Genomic DNA, 21,952 nt, shown 5'->3' with positions numbered 1-21,952 from the left:
TGATGACAACAAATTGGACATATTACAGTTGTGGAAGAGCAAGACATATCATTTTCCAACACTGTCCATGATAACACGTGATATTCTAACAACTCCAGTGTCAACGGTAGCATCGGAGCAAGCATTAAGTGCAAGCAACCGAATTCTTGACAAGAAGAGGAGCATAATGTACCCGGATATCTTGGAGGAGCTAATGTGTGTCAAAGACTGGGAGGATGCCAGAAGACAAAAATAACACTATACAGATGATTTACTTTAAGAATATTTTTCAAATTTAGACATAACAGAATCTTCTGGAAGCAATTCGGGCGCAGTGTAATTTACTTATCCTTATATATTGCACTCCTTTTTTCTTCGCTAAGGTTTTGTCCTGATCTCCCCACGAATTTTACTTTATAAGATTTTTAACGAGGCAGTCATTTATGTGTACTTATTCGTATTACTTCAATTCAATAAAATCACATCTTTTAGGGGCATATGATATATTTTCTTTTTTTCTATTAAAAATTTCAATAAATATTAAAAGGGCCAGGGGGCTAGGCCTAGCCTTGGCCCTTACGGCCTGAGGTTCTTATCTCAGGCCCGGCCCAAGCACGGCCATGAACTGTTCAGGGCCGTGCCTGGTCCGTCCCAGGCCTGTCACGAGCTTGGAGTTGGACGTGTCGGCCCGGCACAGCATGTTTGACACCACTAAGTGTGTGAAGAACACGAAAGTCATGCGGAGCAATTTTCTACTCTTTTAATGTAGTTAAGATTAAAATTAAAGATGTTACTTTATATGAGAGCTTTTTACTGTAGTAAAACTCGAATTCTAAACTTGAATCAGTGAAATAAACAGAATTTAAAATATTAATAGATAGATTTTTTTTTTCAAGAATAAAAAAAAAAATGAGGTAGCAAAAATTGTATTGCAAATGTTCCAAAAAGGAGAAAAAAAAAAATTGTATTGCAAATCCAGCGTTTGCCAAGTGATAAATCATGTCTGGCCGCAATTTGGAAACACTCCTCCGCGGCTCCGCCTCTCCGTTGAAAATAATCATCCAAACGATGACGTCTCTTTGAAAAACAAAAACCCCACCACATTCAAAAACTTCCAAAAATTCCCAATTCTCTCTTTCTCCCTCTCTCTCTGGTGCTTGTTTGTTTGTCCAGATTCTAAAGCCAACCTCAGAGTCAGATTCTCTCTTTCTCCCTCTCTCTCTCTCCGGTGCTTGTTTGTTTGTCCAGATTCTAAAGCCAACCTCAGAGTCAGGGACAGAGAGACTCCTTGATCTTTTCTTCGTCGACCTCCCAAATCGCGCGCAATCCTCCACACCCCGCTCCCCGATCGGGACGAAATCTTCCCAATTCCCCTGTTTGGTATCCGAGAAAACTTGAAGCTTTTCCCTTTTAACTTCTTGTCTTTATTCACAAAGCCCATTTGGCTTAATTTCGAAGGTCAGTTTTCTTTCTTTCTTTCCTTTTTTGTTTTTGCTATTTTTTTTTTTTTTGGAAAAAAAGCAAAATAAAGTAAAGGCGTGATATTGAAGAAGTGATTCAATTCTTTGACTGTTTGGTTTCCCGGAAAAGAATCTAGAAGAAAGTAAGATCAAATGCGAAATTCGTAGATAGAAATCTTCGGAAATAATGCTAATTTCATTTTTCCCCAAATCAGTTAATTTTATATATATATATATATATATATATATAAAATCTGTTGCTGGGTCGCCGCATTTCAATGGTTTGGCATTTTGTTTTAAAAAAAAAATCGTGTTTTCAGATGGAAGAAGTGTGTCTGAATAGCGAGCCGGTTTTCGAAGAAGTTGATGATGAGTACGAGGTTGATGGAGATTGCCCCGTGGCTGAACATGATTACCAAATTGGGGAAACACAAAGGAAGAAGCATGCCCCACTCCCAACTGTGGGTTTGGAGTTCGATTCCTTTGAAGAGGCTTATGATTTCTACAATGTTTACGGAAAAGAGCAGGGGTTTGGAATCAGAGTGAGCAACTCGTGGTTCAGGTCGAAGAGGAAAGAGCGGTACAGGGCGAAATTGAGTTGCAGCAGTGCAGGGTTCAAGAAGAAGAGTGAGGCCAACAACCCGAGGCCCGAAACAAGGACAGGTTGCTCCGCCATGATTGTGATCAGGCTGGTGGACTCACAAAGGTGGAGAATAGTTGAAGTGGAGCTTGAACATAACCATCAAGTCAGTCCACAGATCAAGAGGTTTTACAAGTCTCATAAGAGGATGATTCTTGCTGCTAAAAAGGCACAACTTCCTGCACAGCCTGTGACAGAAGTGCATACCATCAAGCTCTACCGAACAGCTGTTATGGATTCTGCGTGTAATGGGTACTCGTCGGGTTTTCAGGAAAGGGAGGGTATGAGTGGGGTGGACCACTCCAAGCATTTGGAGCTCAAAGAAGGAGATGCTCATGCGGTTTACAACTACTTTTGTCGGATGAAGTTGACGAACCCGAATTTCTTTTACTTGATGGATGTGGATGATGACGGGCGTTTAAGGAATGTATTTTGGGCTGATGCCAGGTCCAGGGCTGCTTATGGTTACTTCTGCGACACGGTTGCTATAGACACGACATGCTTGGCAAACAAATATGAGATCCCACTGATATCGTTTGTTGGTGTGAATAACCACGGGCAATCCATATTGCTGGGATGCGGCTTTCTTGGGCATGAGTCAGTGGAGTATTTCATTTGGATGCTCAGGGCATGGTTAAAATGCATGCTAGAGTGCCCTCCACTAGTTGTTATTACCGATCAGTGTAAACCTTTGCAAACTGCAGTTTCCGAGGTTTTCCAAAATGCGCGTCATTGTTATTGCCCGTGGTATATAATGCAGCGAGTTCCAGAGAAGTTGGGAGGACTGAAGGGATACGAAGCAATCAAAAGACAGTTGAATAAAGCAGTTTATAGTTCCTTGAAAATTGCCGAGTTCGAAACTTCTTGGGCTGACATGATCAAGCGGCACGGACTTGGAGATAATAAATGGCTTCAGACACTGTATGAAGAACGACAAATGTGGGTTCCGGTTTACTTGAAGGATGTATTTTTTGCAGGAATGATCCCTATCCATGAAAATGAAGGCTTGACTTCTTTTTTTGATGGTTATGTACACAAGCACGCATCATTTAAGGAATTTGTTGATAAGTACGATCTAGCTCTGCATAGGAAGCGAATGAGGGAGGCAACATCGGATCTGGACTCGAGAAATTCGAGCTATGAATTGAAAACGAGATGCAACTTTGAGGTGCAGCTGTCTAAAGTATACACAAAAGAGATCTTCAAGAGGTTCCAGTCTGAAGTTGAGGGGATGTACTCCTGTTTCAACACAAGGCAGGTCAATGTCAATGGGGCAATAGTCACGTACATTGTCAAAGAAAGAGTTGAAGTTGGGGGAAGCGAAAAGGAAGTTAAGTACCATGAGGTTTTGTATGAGACAACACAAGTGGATATAAGATGCATTTGCAGTTTGTTCAATTACAAAGGCTATCTTTGCAGGCATGCTTTGAATGTCCTTAATTACAACGGCGTCGAGGAAATCCCGTCGCGGTATATTTTGCCTCGGTGGAGTAGAGATTTTAAGTGTAGGTATCTTCTAAATCACGGCTCCAGTGATTCCATTGACATGTACAGCCCGTTGTACTGGTATAATCATCTAAATAAGCTTGCCCTTCCGGTTGTGGAAGAAGGGGCACAATCTCAAGAACGTTATAAGACCGCGTTGCAAGAATTAGACGCGCTGTTAAAGAAGTTTAATATTGTAGAGGATAACTTAGTGTAACACAGGATAAATATTTTTTAACTTATCAACTTTGGAAGGAATGCCAAGAAGTTTCTTTCCACAAATGACTTTATTTGGTAAATATGCTTGCTCTCTCTCTCTCTCACATAGAGAATAAAAGTTGTAGCATTTTTTAAATGAATATCTTTTATGAGATTTTTGTTACGAACTGGTGTCCTTTTGGGATTGACAATATAGTGAATATCGACCTCTTTTTTGAAGCATATAGAATCAAATTCCAAGCACGCGTGTACTACATTACAATTTCCCTGCATATTTAACATTCCATGTTGAAAAGCGGACCAACCTTACCTAACTTGAGATAACTTTGAGAACTTTCTAAATATTTAGGGGACGTTTGTTTCTTATATTCGTCTCTGATTCTGAATCATGATTCATAATTTTTTATAATGTTTTCTCTTATAAAAAGTACACGTAAAATGAGAATAATTCTTAATCATAATTCTAAATACATAAACCAAATGTCTTCTAATTGATCGCTATTTATTTTCGTTCCTGCTGTTGGTTCGAGGAGATTATCAAGTGGTGCTTCCGCCGCTACTACCTACTAGGCTACTACTAATAATAATAGCAATATCCGAATTCTCCTACATGGTTAAGAATTAAGATGCCTAAATGTCCACGTAATCTTTTTTTTTTTTTTCCTTCTCACACAATTTTGAGTGAATTAATTAACAGAAATATAGTAATCTTATTGCGTTGGCAATGGCATGTATTAAGAAATCAACATTTATCGAAATTTCACGAGTATATGAATTTGAAGTAACGGGACATTTTATTCACATGTCCTACGAGATATTTATTGGCACTAAAAAGTTTTTTGTTGATCACAAAAATATTCCAAGGTTTTTTCATTTCCCTTTACACGGCGTATACTGAGTCGATGTCTAACAAGTTATTCATTTATCACTTTGGCAACAGATATATAGAGACATCATTTTTTAATCAAATTCAGTAAAGAATTTAATACCCTGACACTATTCTCAGTTATATTCATCACCAATGTTATTATCCATTTTATATAACAAACTAATTCTTTTGTTGGAACTCGGAATTATAAGAAACTAATTCAACAAGGTAAATATCAACATGGTTTTAGTTTCTTGTTTAAAATCAAGTGTCGCTGTTGTAGTTGAAAGTTGAAAACTAATCTCTCTGAAAGAGAAATTTTGAAGAAAGTAGTGGGACACGATCATTTCACCGATTCAAATTTAAAATTCGAGTTTTGCTATAATAAAAAACTCTTAGAAACAGTCACATCTATTTTTTTTTTTGCCACAATAAAAAATTCTCACATAAAATCACATCCCAACTCGAATCAGCAAACTAAATAGACCCATAATCTATTCAAAGATCAACAAAAGGTGACGTAAATCCAAACCATAAAAAAGTCGCGATATAAATCTAAAAGACATAAAAATTGCGACATGCCACCTAAATTTCTCTTTTCCTAAAGGGGGACTAAAGCTCAAAAACAGCGTCAAAATTTACATTTCCAAGCAATCAATTAATTTTTGTAAATGTGGATTCAAGTATTTGAACCCTCGCTTTCCACTCATTATCATTAATAATGTCAATGAAATAGAAACCAAGCAGACAATCTACATGTCTAGAGGGTTTTATTCACTGATTTGGATCAGTGCTGCAAAAACGAAATAAGCATTAATAAATTAAGAACAGCAGCGTTAGAATTGCACGGAATGGAAATTCAGTGTAGGCTGTCCAAATGTTGCGCTCATCATAGTCATGTGTCAAAAGCAAAAAAGTTAATGAACGAACTTTCTTAAAGATAGTAGTACAATGCACCGTCTTTTTCTGTCGAAGAATATGAATGGGCACCCAAAAAAGTACATAATCTAACCCCATGAGTCCTTTAAAAAAAATAATTGAATAAAAAATCTAACCCCCCGAGTCCCAACTGACTCGACCTTTGTTGATGTAAATATAACTCTAACCAAATTCACAAATCAGGACAATATATTTCTATAAATAGTTTCAAAAGGGTACAATTTGAACTAGTTCAAATCTCTCACAAGCAAACAAAAAAGCGCGCCCACACAAAAATAAGAATTACAGCTCGCATAAACGAGCATTGTCTGCCACAAGACGTCGAAATACAAGAATACTGACTGAATGCCATGAACCAAAACAGGTATAAGGGGTACAAGAAAAAGAAATAAAGAAAGAAAAGGCTAGGTAAAATGCACAAGCACTTTTTTTTAGTCTAGCTTGGTACTCACCCTCACTTCAAACAAGTAGGTAGTGTAAGTCCATGGCAGACAAAAGCCAACACAACATAAGCAATCACTAGCAAGAGGATTATAAGAGCAACCCTGCAAGAATATAAAGCATTCAATGAGTGAGCATCATAGACTCATAGCTATCCTATCCATCATTGTTGGTAACTAGTCATGATCATTTTATGAAACATAATTGTTTCAAACCACATAATTGAAGTTAATAAAATGACGCTTGCTAATGGTCCAAGGGATCGGTAGTATAAAGTTGGTAATGATTGTTGACAATCAAAACAGAATATATAAAATTGGATTTTCACTTCGCTAGTACATGCTGAAGCCAATAACAGATAAGCATAAATTTCATAATTTTTTTCTCAATGAAAATTATTTGGTAATCCATGTCAAATCTGATGTGGGAATCTCACTATAAATTTGTAAAACCACAATTCAATTTACTTGAACTAAAATGAATCACAAACCCATTCAAAATTATCTCATAGAGTATCAAAACATTTAATTTCTAAACAAGCATAAAGAAATGATGCAACCCCCATGTTCTATCTGACAGTAATATCTACAGAGAAGGGTTTAGAGAAGAGAACATACGTAAGCTTTACGTTTCTCCACCACACTGTGTTTCTAAAACGGCGAGCTTGCTTTCTGAACCTAAAGGTGTTTCCTTGCATATTAGCAGTTTTGTCAACCAGCAATTCTAGGCGATCGCCTCTCTCTAAAACTTTGTCAATATTCTCAATCATGACACTTCGAACCTATTTAAACATAAATCACATATTACTATCAAGCGAAAGGATATAGTATACTATATCACAAAAATATAGATTTACCCATAAAAGGTTATCAACAAGCTCAAGCATAAACAGCAATATGTGATTATGCACTATAGGATATAATCAAATTTATGACCTTCAGGCTTCAAACACAAACGAAATAGACCGCCATACTTGGTCATCAAGTTTGTCAACATAAAAAATGAAACTTTATCCAGAGGAAACCTAAATGTGATGAAATAGCGTCTTATAGAAAACAATACTAAACGGAAAACTAATTCACATGACATATTGGATTCAAATTTAGATTAAAATATGCATTCCTTACCTGACTCATTTCACCTTTAAGTCGATTTATCCTATCTGCATTTGGGTCATTTGAGTAATACTCCATTTGCTGGTTCAAAACCCTTGAGAATTCATCGTTCATGCCATAAGCCTGAGCAGAATGAACCGCACGGCCATAAGTCCTCACAAATCTTTGATGAATGTCCTCAAGAAATGCAAAAGGAATTCTCCCTGCAAAAATTGAAAAACCATACAATCTAAATCCTTTTTTCCTACCATTTCCCCTTTCAAACACCCTCTCTGTTCTTCCGTACAAATCATCGCGCCAAAACAAGCAAATTTAACGAGGAAATGATATTTAGCTAAGCCATACCAAATAAGAATAGACAACAATAATCAGAAATCGACTCCTTTTTTTCTTGCTTTTCATTCAAGCAAGTTGAAAATGAGGTCCAAATTCGGAATTACTCAAAATTCCTTGCCATGAAAAAGGGCAAAAAAAAAAAAAAATCACAACAATAACCAAGCCAAATCTCCTATTTTTTAAAATTAAAAAATACACTTCGGAGCCGCCAATAATTTCGCATCAAATTGACATCTCCGGCAAATCAAAGACGACCAAAATCTTCGCTCTTCGTAATCAAACAAAAAAAAAAAACAAAATTGAAAATAAATGCAAAGCGAAAGTGAAAGGGAACGTACTGCCGGCGGCTTCGTCGGCCATACAAAGGACGGTAAGGCCGTCGGTACGGCGGACATGGAAGACGTAGCGGTCCTGAGAGTAGGAGACGTTGGTGTCGTTGTTTCCGGGAATCTTCTCGAGGATTTGCCTGGCGATGGCGCCTGCGTTCGTCGACGTCGCCGTGAACTCCGCCAGCACCACCGATCCCCTTGCCACCAGCGCGAACAGAATCGCCATCTCCGACAACTGAGACTTGATCGGAGATTCGATCGGAGGTTCCAACAAATTCTTCTGTCCCCCTCCTCGATCTCCGAGTTTCTCTAGGATTATAAAAAGGAACTCTCTCTTTCGTCTTCGCCTTTTTTAATGCTCTTTTTCCCTTTTCCTTTTCCAATTTTTTAATTTTTATTTGGAAAATGAGAAGTTTCGTTTTGTAATTCGTTGGCGCCACGCTGTTAAAAATACCGATTTACAGAATTTTTTATTTTTGTTATTTCAGTTTCGGCGGAAATGGAATTCACTGTTCAGAATTGAATTGGGAGGTTGTTTACTTGTTTCTTTTCTTTTTTTTCTTTTTAAAGCGTTTCTTAACTTTTTTTGTTTGGCTGAGTTGTATTAATTTTTTTCTTTTTTGGAAAAAAAGAGTTGTAGTGAGTTATGTGCAATAATAATATGTGAGTTTTAAAATTAACATATAAATTATATAATTTGTAGTCATAATCCCTTAAAAAGACATTTGTTATTCTTTCTCGAAGCAAAATTAATGAACATTTATTACAAAATACGTCACACACTTAATACGTTATTTTGCGGGCATAAAGTATTTAACAGCCGGTGTTTTTTGGTTGCATTGTTAAAGTCTTTTTTCCAGTAAAAAAAAATAATACACTATTCTTTATTTCTATAATCTTATGTTTTCCGGAAGAAAAAAATAATTCGTTCTTTAAAGCTAATAGAATAAAAAAGAAAAGAAAAGAAAGGGATGTATATAAAATGATCAAAGTGACAATGTGTATTTGCAGCTGTTTATGTCATCCGTCCATCATTAGTCGTCTATTATCCAAAAAGATTAAATAATCCAAAAGGATAACTTTTATTAAACGAGAAAGAAAACAATCAGAAGAAATTAATAATGTCTTATTTATTTCATCGATTTAAGTTTTTAGTTTTAAGTTTTTACAGTTAAAAGCTTTCAGAAAATGTCACATCTAACCTTTTCTGTTCCGTTAAAAACTCTCAAAAAATATCACATTTCAACTTGAATTGAAAACTCGAATCCGCAAAGTAAACGAGACTTGAAAAGAAGAGAGTCAATGGTGTGGATACAATAGAAAGGAACATGATAATAAAGATAATATGAGATTTACAAACAAAAGTTCTTGTATCATTGTCTAATACATGTGTATATTAAAAATTTACAGTGAGCATCACAAAAGTGTTCCTACTCACAAATTACGTGAAAAACTAATCCAATAGTTATAACACGGTTTTTAAACATAGAGTAAAAGTTTTCGAGGGCCCATTTAGTTCTCTGATTCAAGTTTTTAATTCGAGTTGAGATGTAATTTTATGTAAGAGTTTTAAACTGTAGTAAAAAAGTTAAATGTAACTGTTTTTGAGAACTTTTTACTGTAATAAAACTCCAATTCTAAACTCAAATCGACGAAATACACAGAGAACTAAATAGAAAGATCATTCATGCTATCTCATTCGTGTCACCAATTTCCAATGTCTAGTAAAAAAAACACAGCAACCTATCGATGAAACTTAAAAAAGGACATGACTCAATTCATGGTAATGAAAGATTTGTATTATTTCAATTTATTTCTGGTCATCAAAGAATTATACTATCTCAACATAACTTGAAATGAAGCAAAAAAAAGCCAACAATTTACTCCCTAATTTTTTTGTGCTTTTATGAATTATTTTCTAAATTTTTAATTTCGATCATTAATTTATGAAATTGTCAAACATGTTTAAATTAGTGATGGAAATGCCCATCGGAGGCGGAGCCTCGTGTTTTTTGCACTTTAACTCCTACTTTTTGGTACTCCCACAAATTATCATCTGAACTTTTTAATTTTTGTAACTGATCCCGTGATGGGCATAACGAGATTAAAAACTGGGGAGGGTTTATATTTTTAACCTTTATTTTTAGAGCTCGTTTAGTTTTTTAATTTAAGTTTTTAATTTAAGTTTAGATGTGATTTTATGTGAGAATTTTTTACTGTAGTAAAAAAATTAAATTTGATTATTTCTGAAAATTTTTTACTGTAATAAACTCAAAACGGTTAAAAAAACGGAATCTTAATTAATATTATTTTTAATTAAAAAGATAAAAATTTAAACTAATGTATTTTAACTTAAATTCAACCATTTTCTTTTCCAAAATTAGTTTGAAGTTGGGCCCAAATAAATACATGACAAGCCTAGCTGACCACACGCCCCATACACATGAGAAAATTGCAGAATTTATTTTTTAAAAGTATATGAGTCTATATTTTTATTTTTTATTTTTAATAAATATTTTTTTATTAATATAAATATTTAATTAAAAAATTATAAATTAAAAATAAAAGATAAAAATAATGATTCATACACTTTCAAAATTATTTGTGATTATCTCAGGCATTGACCGTCAAGCGCGTCCACTGAAGCCCATCCATTCCGTCCGACTGTAAGTCTGTATAAGACTGAAACCCATCAAACTCAAGACCCAAAAGCATTTTAGGCCTTAGGGTCAATTATTTTTTTTAGAAAAAAGATTTTCGGGTAAATTATTACGTAATTTATGAAAAAAAAAGATATAAATAACCTTAATAGCACGGAGAAAATTAAAAAACAACTAATATTATTCTTCGCTTCAACAAAGAAATTCATAGAGCAGATTTTAAAAGGCAATTACACAAGTAATTCTATCCCATAGGTGTAGAAGCGCGTCGTAATTTCTTGAGGATTTTATTTTACAAAATTATTTTCATAATTTGACACGTTTCATAAATTTATCATTTTAATTAATTAATTAGTAACATGTTCTTCATATATTATCGTGGTGGAGACATTTTGAACATTTTATTGTTTATCAAATAATAAGAAATTTATTTATATAATTATTTAAAGATTTTTGAATTTATTTTAAGAAAATATGTATAAAGATAACAATTGATAAAAAAAAAAAAAATTAAGTAGGAACACATTTAAAGAAAATTATTTTAATCAACTAAAAATAAAATAAGAACACATACGAAAAATTACTCTCATAGGAATAAAGTGAGGAACAACATATTTTTAAGAAACACACCAAAAATTAAAATGTAAAAGATTCAAAAAAGATAAAAAAGTAAAACAAATTAAAAAGGAAAAAAAAATAAATGTAGGGGTTGCCATGTGTGTTTTAGCAAATTCAAAAAAATTAATAAAAAAGAAAGAAAAAAACTAAGTAAAAAAGTGCTTTAGCCTTTTTATTTATTGTTAGATGTGCATGAGAATGTGAAAATTAATCATTTTTCTGGATTTCAAATTGTCTGCATTTCTCCCCCACATCTAACTATAGATTTTTTTTTGGGTGCTAATTACATCTAACTATAGATTTGTTCAATAATTCAATTGTGATATATATATTAATTATGGATATATTTTCATACGAGTTTAGTAAGCCTCGATGACGTAGCCCTAGCTAGGTGAGCCCTATCAAAGACAGCAAGTCTTGACAATTATGTGGATAACATGTGATTCTAAATGAATCCGGACCTGTGTCTTTACATAATTGAGAGGCAAAATATCTTATAAAATACCCAACAAAATACAAGACAAACACGCGAGATAAAGTGGTTTCATATCTGTCACACAGACCTATAAGCTGGAAACCAACATTAGGTTTTGTCCCCACATTACTGTAAATTGATTTTACTTGCTATTACTCACCATGTTGTTTTGTTAATTCCCTTCCATATATACGTATCCATATGTTAGGACCTAACAGATTATGAGTCCGTTTAGTTCACTAATTTGAGTTTTTAATTTGAGTTGAGATGTGATTTTATGTGAGAGTTTTTTTACTGTAGCAAAAAAAGTTAGATGTGATTGTTTCTGAGAGCTTTTTACTGTAACAAAACTCGAATTCTAAACTCGAATCGGTGAAATGAACGGGACCTATAATGATCGGTGTTTTAGAGCACAGAACAATTTAGAAATACCTCCATTAGCATGAAAATAAACACTATGACCGTGTTTGGAATTAATTTCGTTTTTATTTTTCACGTTTTTCAAGAAAAAAATAAAAACGTTCTCAAAACGGCGTTTGGCGCAATAAAGACAAAAAATAAAAATGAAAATGATTTTTTGGTTTAGTGTAAAATGAGAGAGAAATGAAAAATGACTTTTAGAGTATGGTTGGTAGGAAAGAAAAGTAGAAGGAAGGAAGAAGGTGGAAGGATTTTGGGAGAAAAAATGAAAATGTAAGTTGTTTGGTAGGAGAGAAAAGAGAAAGGAAGAGAAAATAGAGTGGAAAATAATACATGTGGGCCCCACCATTTTTTTTCTTTTCATAAGTGGGCAGAAAATGAGATGAAAAATTGTGACAACTCATTAAAGTGAGCAAAGTTACTAAACTACTATATATTTTCTCCATCATAATCCAAGCAAAAAATTTAAAGTATAAAAGTAATTTACGAGTAAGATTTTTTCTTTCCTCCCAATTTAACTTCCAATACCAAACAAGTGAAGGTAAGCTCATTTTCTTTCCATCTTCTCATACCAAACAACATAAAAGAAAATCAATTTCCTTTCCATCATTGCTATCTTCCATCACTTCCATATTTTCTTTCTATCATATTTTCTTTCCTTCCTACCAAATATAGCATTAGTCGCTTTTCATTTTTTGTTTTCGTTTTCTCCTCTCTCGAGCAGAGAGAGATAAAGAGAGACATTAATGAGTTTTTTTATACTGAAAATAATCTCTTGATAAAACTACCAAACGCATTTTTAAAAATAATTTATGTCTAAGATTGAAAACGTTTGCATTTTCATTTACATACAAAAAATAAAATCATTTTGAAACGAGTTATAAACGCGCCCTATTAACTCTTTTGTTCATAATGAAATGTTACTTTATAACTGTGTCTAGGTGGTCGCAAGCGTCTAAACACTCATATATGGCAAGAACAATATTATTAGGTAGATACATTCCGGAATTAAAAAATGGAATAAAACTTGTTGGCAATGACTTGATTATTTTGTTTATTATTATAATTATTTTTGTTATATCAATCTCTTAGGACTCGTTTGTTTGATGCGTTTAAGTCTATGATTTTGATTCTGCTACAGTGTTTTTCTCTCATAAAAAATTTAAACTCAAATGTCAAAATTAAGAATTACTGGTTTAAACACATAAACTAAACGGGCTCTTAGTATTTATACAAAATCCATAATTGCAATGTTTGTTTGCGTTGAATGAAATAATTGTGCCCTTATTTCATTTTGAGGATTCATGTAGTTATAATATTAATATACACCCACGACCTACCTGTATAGTATATATAAACATATGGTCCTGTATATATATACTAGCTACAATTGTTAAGAACCACCAGTTAAAAAATTTGGAAGGACAGCGTTAGTTAATTTGGTTATATGCATGCACGTGACTAAGTAATATCTCACAAAAATACAACTTAGTGTGCGCTTGGAGTAAGAATCCGTGTCATATTTCGTAACTCGTTACGGTATTTTTTTCTCACAAAAAAATACACGTAAATCACGTCCTCTTATACCATATCATTTTCACGTTCCATTTCCCACAAGCCTACAAAAAATTCCAACTGGTATACAATATCAGCAATCCCGTTTTCTCATCTCTTCCACTCAATCAAATCTCCAAACATGAACCTCACATTTTCCCTTTAAAAAAAGACCCCCCAGCCTCCACTAGGGCAGTACCCCCTCCAAGTCCAATTTTAGCCCTAAAAGCCATAACATTGGTTTGTTATAGTCTATACTATAGTACTATAGCCATGGCTGCTTCTAACAAGCTCTATGCCACCATCCTAATCCTTTCCATCCTCTTCTCCAGCTCAACATTCACCAATGCCTGTGGCACATGCCGGAAACTGCCTCCGGCACCGGCCCCCGCCTCCTGCCCTAAAGACACGCTGAAGTTCGGCGTTTGCGCTGACCTCCTCGGACTGGTGAACCTCGTGGTCGGGTCCCCTCCGTCGAGCAAGTGCTGTGCCCTGCTGTCTGGCTTGGCTGATTTGGAGGCCGCCGTGTGCCTTTGCACTGCCATTAAGGCCAACGTGCTCGGCATCAACTTGAATGTGCCTCTCACACTGAGTGTTCTCATCAGTGCTTGCCAAAAAACCGTTCCTTCGGGCTTCAAATGCGAATGACCGCCACATTATTGTCTTAAATTAGTGGCTACAAATTAGAGTTTGCAGTACTAGTGCTTCTTCTTGAAGTTTCATGCTGGTTTGAATTTGATGTTGTGTAACTTTTGTTTGTCGTCTAATTATTAATGGCCAGTTTTTAGCACCTTTTTTTTTTTCGTCCTGTTTTTGTGCTTGTAAGTTTCTTCTTTTGCAATTAGGGGGTGAAATTAGTGTGTTTTAATTGGTTCAAATAATTATAAGTAGGCAAACCTTTGGTCTTACTTTATTATGTAAGATCTGTTGTTTGTTGAATAACAACTTATTTCGTTTTTAATTATTAGTTTCTTTCCAACAAATCCTGCATTATAAGTTGTTCCACTTCTAAAGAATATCCATTCACAGCATATATAATATTTATGGAAGGTTTATACACGCTCACTTTTTCATGCATTTACTTTTTTCTTCTTTTCTGTTTTTTTTTCTTCCCCAAATAAATTCAAGTTGAATACAAACTAAATAACCGCAAGAATGATCCTGTATGGCCAACTAAGTCGATATGTATTAACGATTTACAATAATCCTCCAATCAAATTTTGAGAATTAATTCTAAACGATTATTTGGGAAAAATTTTTGCCTTTATTTTTTTTTTCCTTTCTTTCTTTTTGGGAGGGAGAAAAATATATTATAAATCCTATTATTCTTTTTGAAAAGCCTATTATTTTTATTTTAAGATTCGCATAATATCTTTGGGATATTTATATTTTTATACCCTTTGTTTTAAGTTTATTCAAAATTTATACCTTCGGTTTTTGATCTCATCAAATGTATGCCTTAAAATTTGATTTAATATACAAATCTATCATTTATCTCAGTCAATAATTGATTTTGACCTTTAAAATGACCAAACTATCCTTAAAAAAGAGAGAAAATAAAATTAAAACTTTCCAACATTACAAAAAATAAAAATTTAAAACCCCAAAAAAAAACCCCATTTTAATGGTATTTTAGATATTTTTTAGGTTAAAATTGTAAGTTTAAAGTTTTTTTTAGTTTTTTTCTTTTTTCTTTTTTATTTAAGGGTACTTTAGGTATTTTATGTTTAAAATCGAGAGTTGATTGTGAAAATGTATAAATTTGACTATTAAATTTAATTTGAAGGCATACATTTGATGAGATTAAAAACTAAATGTATAATTTTTGAATAAACTCAAAACATATGGTATAAAAATGTAAATATCCCGATATTTTATTTGGATATATATATATATATATATAAATATACTAAGATATATATGTCGGAATGGAAAAAGACTTTCTTAATTTTGAAAAATGATTATTTGGTAAAAAAATGGTTAATTACGAGATTGATTTGATAGTCAATCACCAATTTTTGTCCGTATTTAACCCAATGTCAATTAATGATTTATGAATCAGTGACTGATTAGTACTGTGATAAATTAATAATTGATCAGTACATATAATTGGCAAGCGTATAAATATGTTAATTATCTTCGGTCATTTAAAACAATAAAAAAAAGGTGGCCGGTTTGCCTTACCTAATTACTCTAGTAAATATATATTTTCCACGACTTGTGATGTTCTAATTGAAAATATTAAACAAAACAAGAAAATAATATCGTGATATGTTTTTAGCTTTGTCGTTTTTGATCTAGTGTCAATTTATCGGTTAATTTTCCCTCCTTTTTTTTTTTTTTTTTTGCTAATGGTTTTCTCTTCATGTTTGTATGGGAAATAATGCGAATGGCACGTTGGCATGTAATATGTGGCGGAGAAAATAACAATGACTAGCTAGTATTTGTTTATCTTGACAGCAAAAAAAAGCAAAAAACAAAAATTACAAAGATAAAGTTGTTTTCGAAAAAAAAATGATTTTTTTCCCCGAAACCACAAGCTGACAAAAAGTGAAACAAAACTCAGATAGACAAATTTGTGAACGCCATGTAATTTATATGACATTTTAAGGTACATTTGACTTGAGTTTTTAATTTTAATTGAGATATAATTTTATGTAAAAAAATTTTATTATAGTAAAAAAATTAAATGTGGCCGTTTTTAAAAATTTTTTTACTGTAATAAAACTCAAATTTTTAACTAGAATCAGTAAAATAAACGTTACTTAAATTTTAAAAAAGAAATTTTTTGATACACTTTTTTTTAGCCGTTAAATCTACTTACTTTTTAACTTTTTCATAATTTTATTTAAATTTAACAATTAAAAAACTTAACCTACCAATGTATTTCTTATTTTAAACAATAAAAAGTTAATTATCGAAATTTATCAATCATGAAGGCTACGTCATTATTGTTTTCGTTTTTTTTTTTAAATAATTCATGCTTCATAGAGATTACTTTGCTATATGTTATTATTATTATTATTATTATTTTGCTCATGTATTTTATTATTCTTTTAAATCTATCTACATCTACATCTACCTATATAAAAGTGTTAAAGCGTGAATCTCTTTCCTTCGGCCACGCGTATGGCCATTTTGTTCAGTTGTTTTATTTTATTTTTTTAACTTTTTTATTTTTTTCTTTCCTTTTTGTCCTTATTTAGTTTTTATTTACATTCGTGTTGTTTATTGATGTTTAATTATTTCTCATTTTCTAACTAATCAATTCAGATAAATATATCTCTACTTAAATATTTTTACTACAATTCTCTATATATGTTAGATTTGTATTTGACTAATTTTATTGGTCGTTTTTACACTAAAATAATTTCTCAAAAATACTTTTAATCAAACATTTTTTACTTCTCATATGTACACCTTAATTAAATTTCAATTTAATTTATTTTTATATGTAAAGAAAAAACTGCCCATGAAATAATTATTTCCAATATGCCCTTACTTAAACATATTTTCTTCTCTATAACTTAAATGTATATAATATCATGCAACTTTTGTATAAAATGTCACGTGCATGTAAAAGTATAATTTTACCCGAAAATCTATTTATCTGTGGGACCTACCTTAAATAAGTTAGGGAATATTCAGGGCTTGTTCTTTTAGAGTTTAACTTGAGTATAATTTTTGAGTTGAATTTGAGTTATAACTTAAGTTGAACTTGTAACTTGAGTTTGTGTTTGGTTGTATACATTTGAGTTATGGTTTGAGATAAAAATCTTTTTGAGTTTGTGTTTGAGTGAGTCAAAACTTGAATTTGTATTTAGATAGTATTTTAATAAAAACTCAATGCTGATGAAAAATTTTAATAGGGTATATGGGTCGGGTTTTATTCGTATTTTCGTTGTTAACGCATAGAAAAAAAATCATCTCAATCAGAATTAAAACGAAAAAGTTATAACATTTTTAAGAATAGAAAAAATATTGTTCATTAATTTGAGTTTGAGTTTCTGAACTCGAGTTGAAGGAAAAATTTGAACTCGAGTTTTAGTCCTAAACTCGAGTTTGAACTCGAATTTAAACTCGAGTTTAAACTTAAAAGAACATAAACTCGAATAAAGTTATAACTTGAGTTGTCTTTTTTTGAGTTTTTCACTCAAAAGAACAAACCCTCAGTTTAAAAGGGGTTAGATTGAAGTAGAGTTGCGGGAGTTCCCAGTTAATTATATCCTATTTTCATATAAATATATTGTATATAGTATACTACAATACATAATATTAAGAATAATATATTACATAATATATACATATGTATGAAAACACATATTTTGATACACTTGTTTTTTTTAATTAATTTAAATTTTTTATATTATACATCTATTAATTCTTTTTTAATCTCTCCTACTATTTTGTATGTTTAAAATCAAAATGCGTTTTTCTAATAGAATGCTCAGCTTACTCACGTGATAATATGCTCCGCCCCCAATATCGAGAAAGGCGCATTCAAGAATTGCTATTATTGCAGTATTGCCTATTTCTAATATTATCATCAAAGGATTTGTACGTCAATATTAATATCTATATCTACACATATTATAAGTTTGAAAAGGCAACTCTAGTCATTTAAATAAAATAAAATAAAAAAAAAACAACAACAACAACAGTTGTGAGCTACAGTAAATTCAACCAAAACGTACGTTTTGGTTGGAGCACACCTGTTTTTTTTTACTTTTTTCCTTTCCATCTTCTCTCTCTCTCTCTCTCTCTATCTCTCTCTCTCTCTCTCTCTCTCTCCCCTAAAATTTTATATTTTTCGTGCTTGTCATTCTTTTTAACCCTTTTTTTTTCTTTTATTTATCCAAATTAATTGTTTGCAATAGGTTGTTGTAGGTTTTAGATATTTTCTTCTGGTGGTGCCACAAAATTTAGGAGATGTTTGGTTGGAGGATTCAAACCATGATTTGAATCATGGTTCATGGTTCGCTACAATATTTTCTCTCATAAAAAATACACGTAAATTAAAAATAGTTTTAATCACACGATTCTAATCCATGAACCAAACGTATCATTATTTATTTATTTATTTTAGTCATTTTTTATTTTTTTATTTTTATTTTGAAATTTTATTTTCTTTATTTTTGGTTATTTTTATCTAAAACTTATTTATTTCTTCATTTTAGTCCTATTTTTTTCTTTTTTTATTTTAATTATAAAATTTATTTTTTCATTTTGGTTTCTTTTACCCTAAAATTTATTTATTTTTTCATTTTAGTCCTTTTTATTTTTGCCCTGAAACTTTTTTTTTCATTTTAATCTATTTTGCCCTGAGACTTATTTATTTCTTCATTTTAATTTATTTCTGACTTTTTTTCTTGTTTTTTCCGTTTGATTCCTTTTACCCTAAAACTTATTTATATCTTTGTTTTGGTCCTTTTTTGACCCATACTTTTATTTTTACTCTAAAACTTTATTTTCTCATTTTGATCCCTTTTGCCTTAAAATTTTATTTATTTACTTATTTCAGTCTTTTTTTTACCCTTTTTTTTAGCTTCTTACTAAACCTTTAATTTTTTTTATTTGATTCTTTTTTGAGATTTTATATTTAAATGTTATATACTTTAATAATAACAAAATAATTAAAACTTAACACATAAATTACTCCTCACGTCCATAGTACACATGAAATGAATGGTTAAATCATATTTATTCTATTTTTTTTTTCTCCTGCAATACTGTCAGATAATAAGTAGGAATTATGTGAGGATTAGACGACTTGGTAATAATAGCAAACCGAATTATGGTACTGTAGCTTTGCTTACACCAATTTTACGATAGGGTATTGAAAAATATTTTATTAATAGGTGTCGTTTTTGAACAATTAAATTTATATTTTTTTTATTGTAAGGTTTAATCCTACATATAGTTCGTGAGTTTTACTTTCAATTATACTTTAGTCTCAAAAATGTTTAATCCTTTTATAAGCTAGATGTTAAGTATTTGATGAAATACCATATAACAAACACAATAAAATAAAGGGATTACAGATTGGATTTTTTTTTTTAATTTAACAAATCCAGACGCATACGTTTGGGTAAATTAAAGTATATATGAGGAATCGTTTTATCACAAGACATATAACAAACACAATAAATATACGTACAACAAGAAATTATATCAGTGTTACTGCAATATCAGTACCGTATGCATGTACTCGTACACGCAAATATTTATTCGCCTTTTAAATATAATAGAACAAATCATGCCAAAATGTGGGTCCAATTTATCTTTGGTTCTGATTAATTTTCTAGAGTGTTTTGTTTGTTGCTCACCTTATAACCTCGCACGAAAATCCCCACTACACATTTTCTTTGCGTGAATTACCTGACCTTTCCTCAGTTTTTTCGCTCACAAATTTCCCCTCTCTCTCTCTCTCTCTCTCTCTCTCTCTCTCTCTCTCTCATGAATAGAATTCTTGATGTCTCTGTATTCTCCGAAGGATCCTCTTTGTAATCTTCCACAGCTTTCTTGAACTGTATAGGAGGGGTACATGGGGGAATTCAATAGAAATATATATATGTATATATATATATATATTATCCCTATACATATATATATATATACACACACGTATATGTATAAAATCTGGAGAGACAGTTCAAGAAATCTGTGAAAACTTACATGGGGAGATCTGAATTTGTAGTGAAAGAGCAGTCATCTACCCAATTATTCTGATTTTAACAGGTTTAATTCCTCGCTCATGTACTTTTTTAATTTCTCTTAATTCTACACAAGCAAAATCCCATTGGCCGTTAGTACTCTTATAAAGGTACAAATATTCACTGCTATATAATTTTATTTTCTAGGTTTACCGTTTTTTTTTTCTAGGTTTACCGTTATGAATATTGGATTTGCACTTAGTTTTCACTCGCTTAATCTTTTAAATAATTATGAATTGTGGAGTATAATGCATATATTGTCTTCTTTTAAAAAAAATTTTCCGTACTTGTTAATGCAGGTGGGTTTTCCTACTTTCTAACGACTCATCTTTCTCGATTTCTCATTTAATTTGTTCTACCATAATTCCATTTTTTTTTCCGTCAATTGCATTTTCAGTTTATGATAATTGGATTTATTAGTTTAGTCTTGCTGAAAAATTAATACTTATGCCAAGGTAAACATATAAACGAAAATCTTCCGTACCTTCCATGCAAAAAAATGGAGTCTGCTCACTGAAAAACAAGGTAATAATATGAGCTTGGAAGTTTGAACAACTGGGATTTTGAAAATAAATAAATAAATAAATAAATAAATAATGGTGTTTTGATTTGATGGAATGTTATGAGAAAGTGTTAAATCATCACGACCAAATCTCTCTGTCTCTAATTTGTTCTTGCGATAAACCAAGTCCAACTCTTCTTCAACCAAAGGTTATAATAATAATGTGAGGCAATTTTTTCAGTCGTTTATATGCGCTAGAATCACTCTGGGCTCGTTTATAAGGTATATTTAAATTATGATTTTTCATTCTGATTTTTAAAATTTAAATTTTTCACGAGAAAAAAATACTATAATAAAATCAATGATTTGAATTTGAATATATAAAATAAACGGGTCTTTAATCTTTAAACACTACTATTGGTAATAAAGAGGAAAAATTTTGATTAATACTAGTTGACGGTGAATATGGAAAGGTTCATATAGTTATTTTCTTTACATAATTCCACAATCTTTATAACAATTACTACTATCTATAAATGCTTGTGCACACGTTACATGTCTATAGCTATAGATATTTCATTATATATATTTGACATATTGTTATGATCTGGCAATATATATTCTTGTATTGATTACTTCATCATGTTCAATGGGCAAGCCTTTTCAAGAATCCAGTACTACCACACCTATAATAGGGGGCAGTAACAGCTGAGCACTGCAAATTGTAATCTTTTGCTTAAATATTAGGAGACATATGTGGGTCTTGTCTTGTAAAGAACCTTTTACATTCATAATTTCCAACTTTTTTCTTGCCGGGAGTGGGAGGCCCATATGTATTTTTATTTTATTTTTTTTTTCTTTTTTTTTTTTTGCCCTACAAACGTGCATACGGAGGACGGCAGAAAAGCTAATTTTGCAATTATTCTGGTGATCATTCATTTAGTTCGTGACCAAAAAGAAGTAGTGATCATGAGAGTATGTTCTCGTTGGACCTTGAAATTGGTATCATTTGGGAAAGAAAATAGATAAGGAAACGTTTAGTTCATAGATTCAAAATTATTCTTATTTTATTTGTATTTTTTATGAGAAAAAATATTGTAGTGAGCTACGAATCATAATTCGAACTATGACACGAATTTTCTTTCTAAACACACGAGAAAGGATTGAAAATTTAAAAGAATAATATAATGATTGGAGTA

At 31.7% G+C, this 21,952-nt stretch overlaps 3 protein-coding genes across 3 annotated transcripts; 2 read left to right on the top strand and 1 right to left on the bottom strand.

Annotated features, from left to right (window-relative positions):
* Nucleotides 1-969: 969 nt before the first annotated feature.
* LOC112092243 (protein FAR1-RELATED SEQUENCE 6-like) lies at nt 970-3,898 on the top strand. Its single transcript, XM_024167839.1, has 2 exons — nt 970-1,437; nt 1,760-3,898. The coding sequence occupies exon 2, from the start codon at nt 1,760-1,762 to the stop codon at nt 3,779-3,781; it is 2,022 nt and encodes a 673-aa protein (XP_024023607.1). The 5' UTR covers nt 970-1,437; the 3' UTR covers nt 3,782-3,898.
* Nucleotides 3,899-5,761: 1,863 nt separating this feature from the next.
* LOC21391865 (vesicle-associated membrane protein 711) lies at nt 5,762-8,150 on the bottom strand. Its single transcript, XM_010101541.2, has 4 exons — nt 7,821-8,150; nt 7,159-7,349; nt 6,649-6,812; nt 5,762-6,135 (listed from the first exon to the last, which is right to left on the bottom strand). The coding sequence occupies exons 1-4, from the start codon at nt 8,035-8,037 to the stop codon at nt 6,045-6,047; spliced, it is 663 nt and encodes a 220-aa protein (XP_010099843.1). The 5' UTR covers nt 8,038-8,150; the 3' UTR covers nt 5,762-6,044.
* Nucleotides 8,151-13,659: 5,509 nt separating this feature from the next.
* Nucleotides 13,660-14,341, top strand: LOC21391864 (14 kDa proline-rich protein DC2.15). The gene has a single exon (XM_010101540.2). The coding sequence runs from the start codon at nt 13,812-13,814 to the stop codon at nt 14,184-14,186; it is 375 nt and encodes a 124-aa protein (XP_010099842.1). The 5' UTR covers nt 13,660-13,811; the 3' UTR covers nt 14,187-14,341.
* Nucleotides 14,342-21,952: the final 7,611 nt, after the last annotated feature.

The sequence above is a fragment of the Morus notabilis genome, unplaced genomic scaffold (assembly GCF_000414095.1).
Source record: "Morus notabilis unplaced genomic scaffold, ASM41409v2 Scaffold1028, whole genome shotgun sequence".
In the NCBI taxonomy this organism is placed as follows: Eukaryota; Viridiplantae; Streptophyta; class Magnoliopsida; order Rosales; family Moraceae; genus Morus; species Morus notabilis.
The sequence above is the reverse complement of the archived record's forward strand: the minus strand, read 5'-3'. Positions and strand labels throughout refer to the sequence as shown.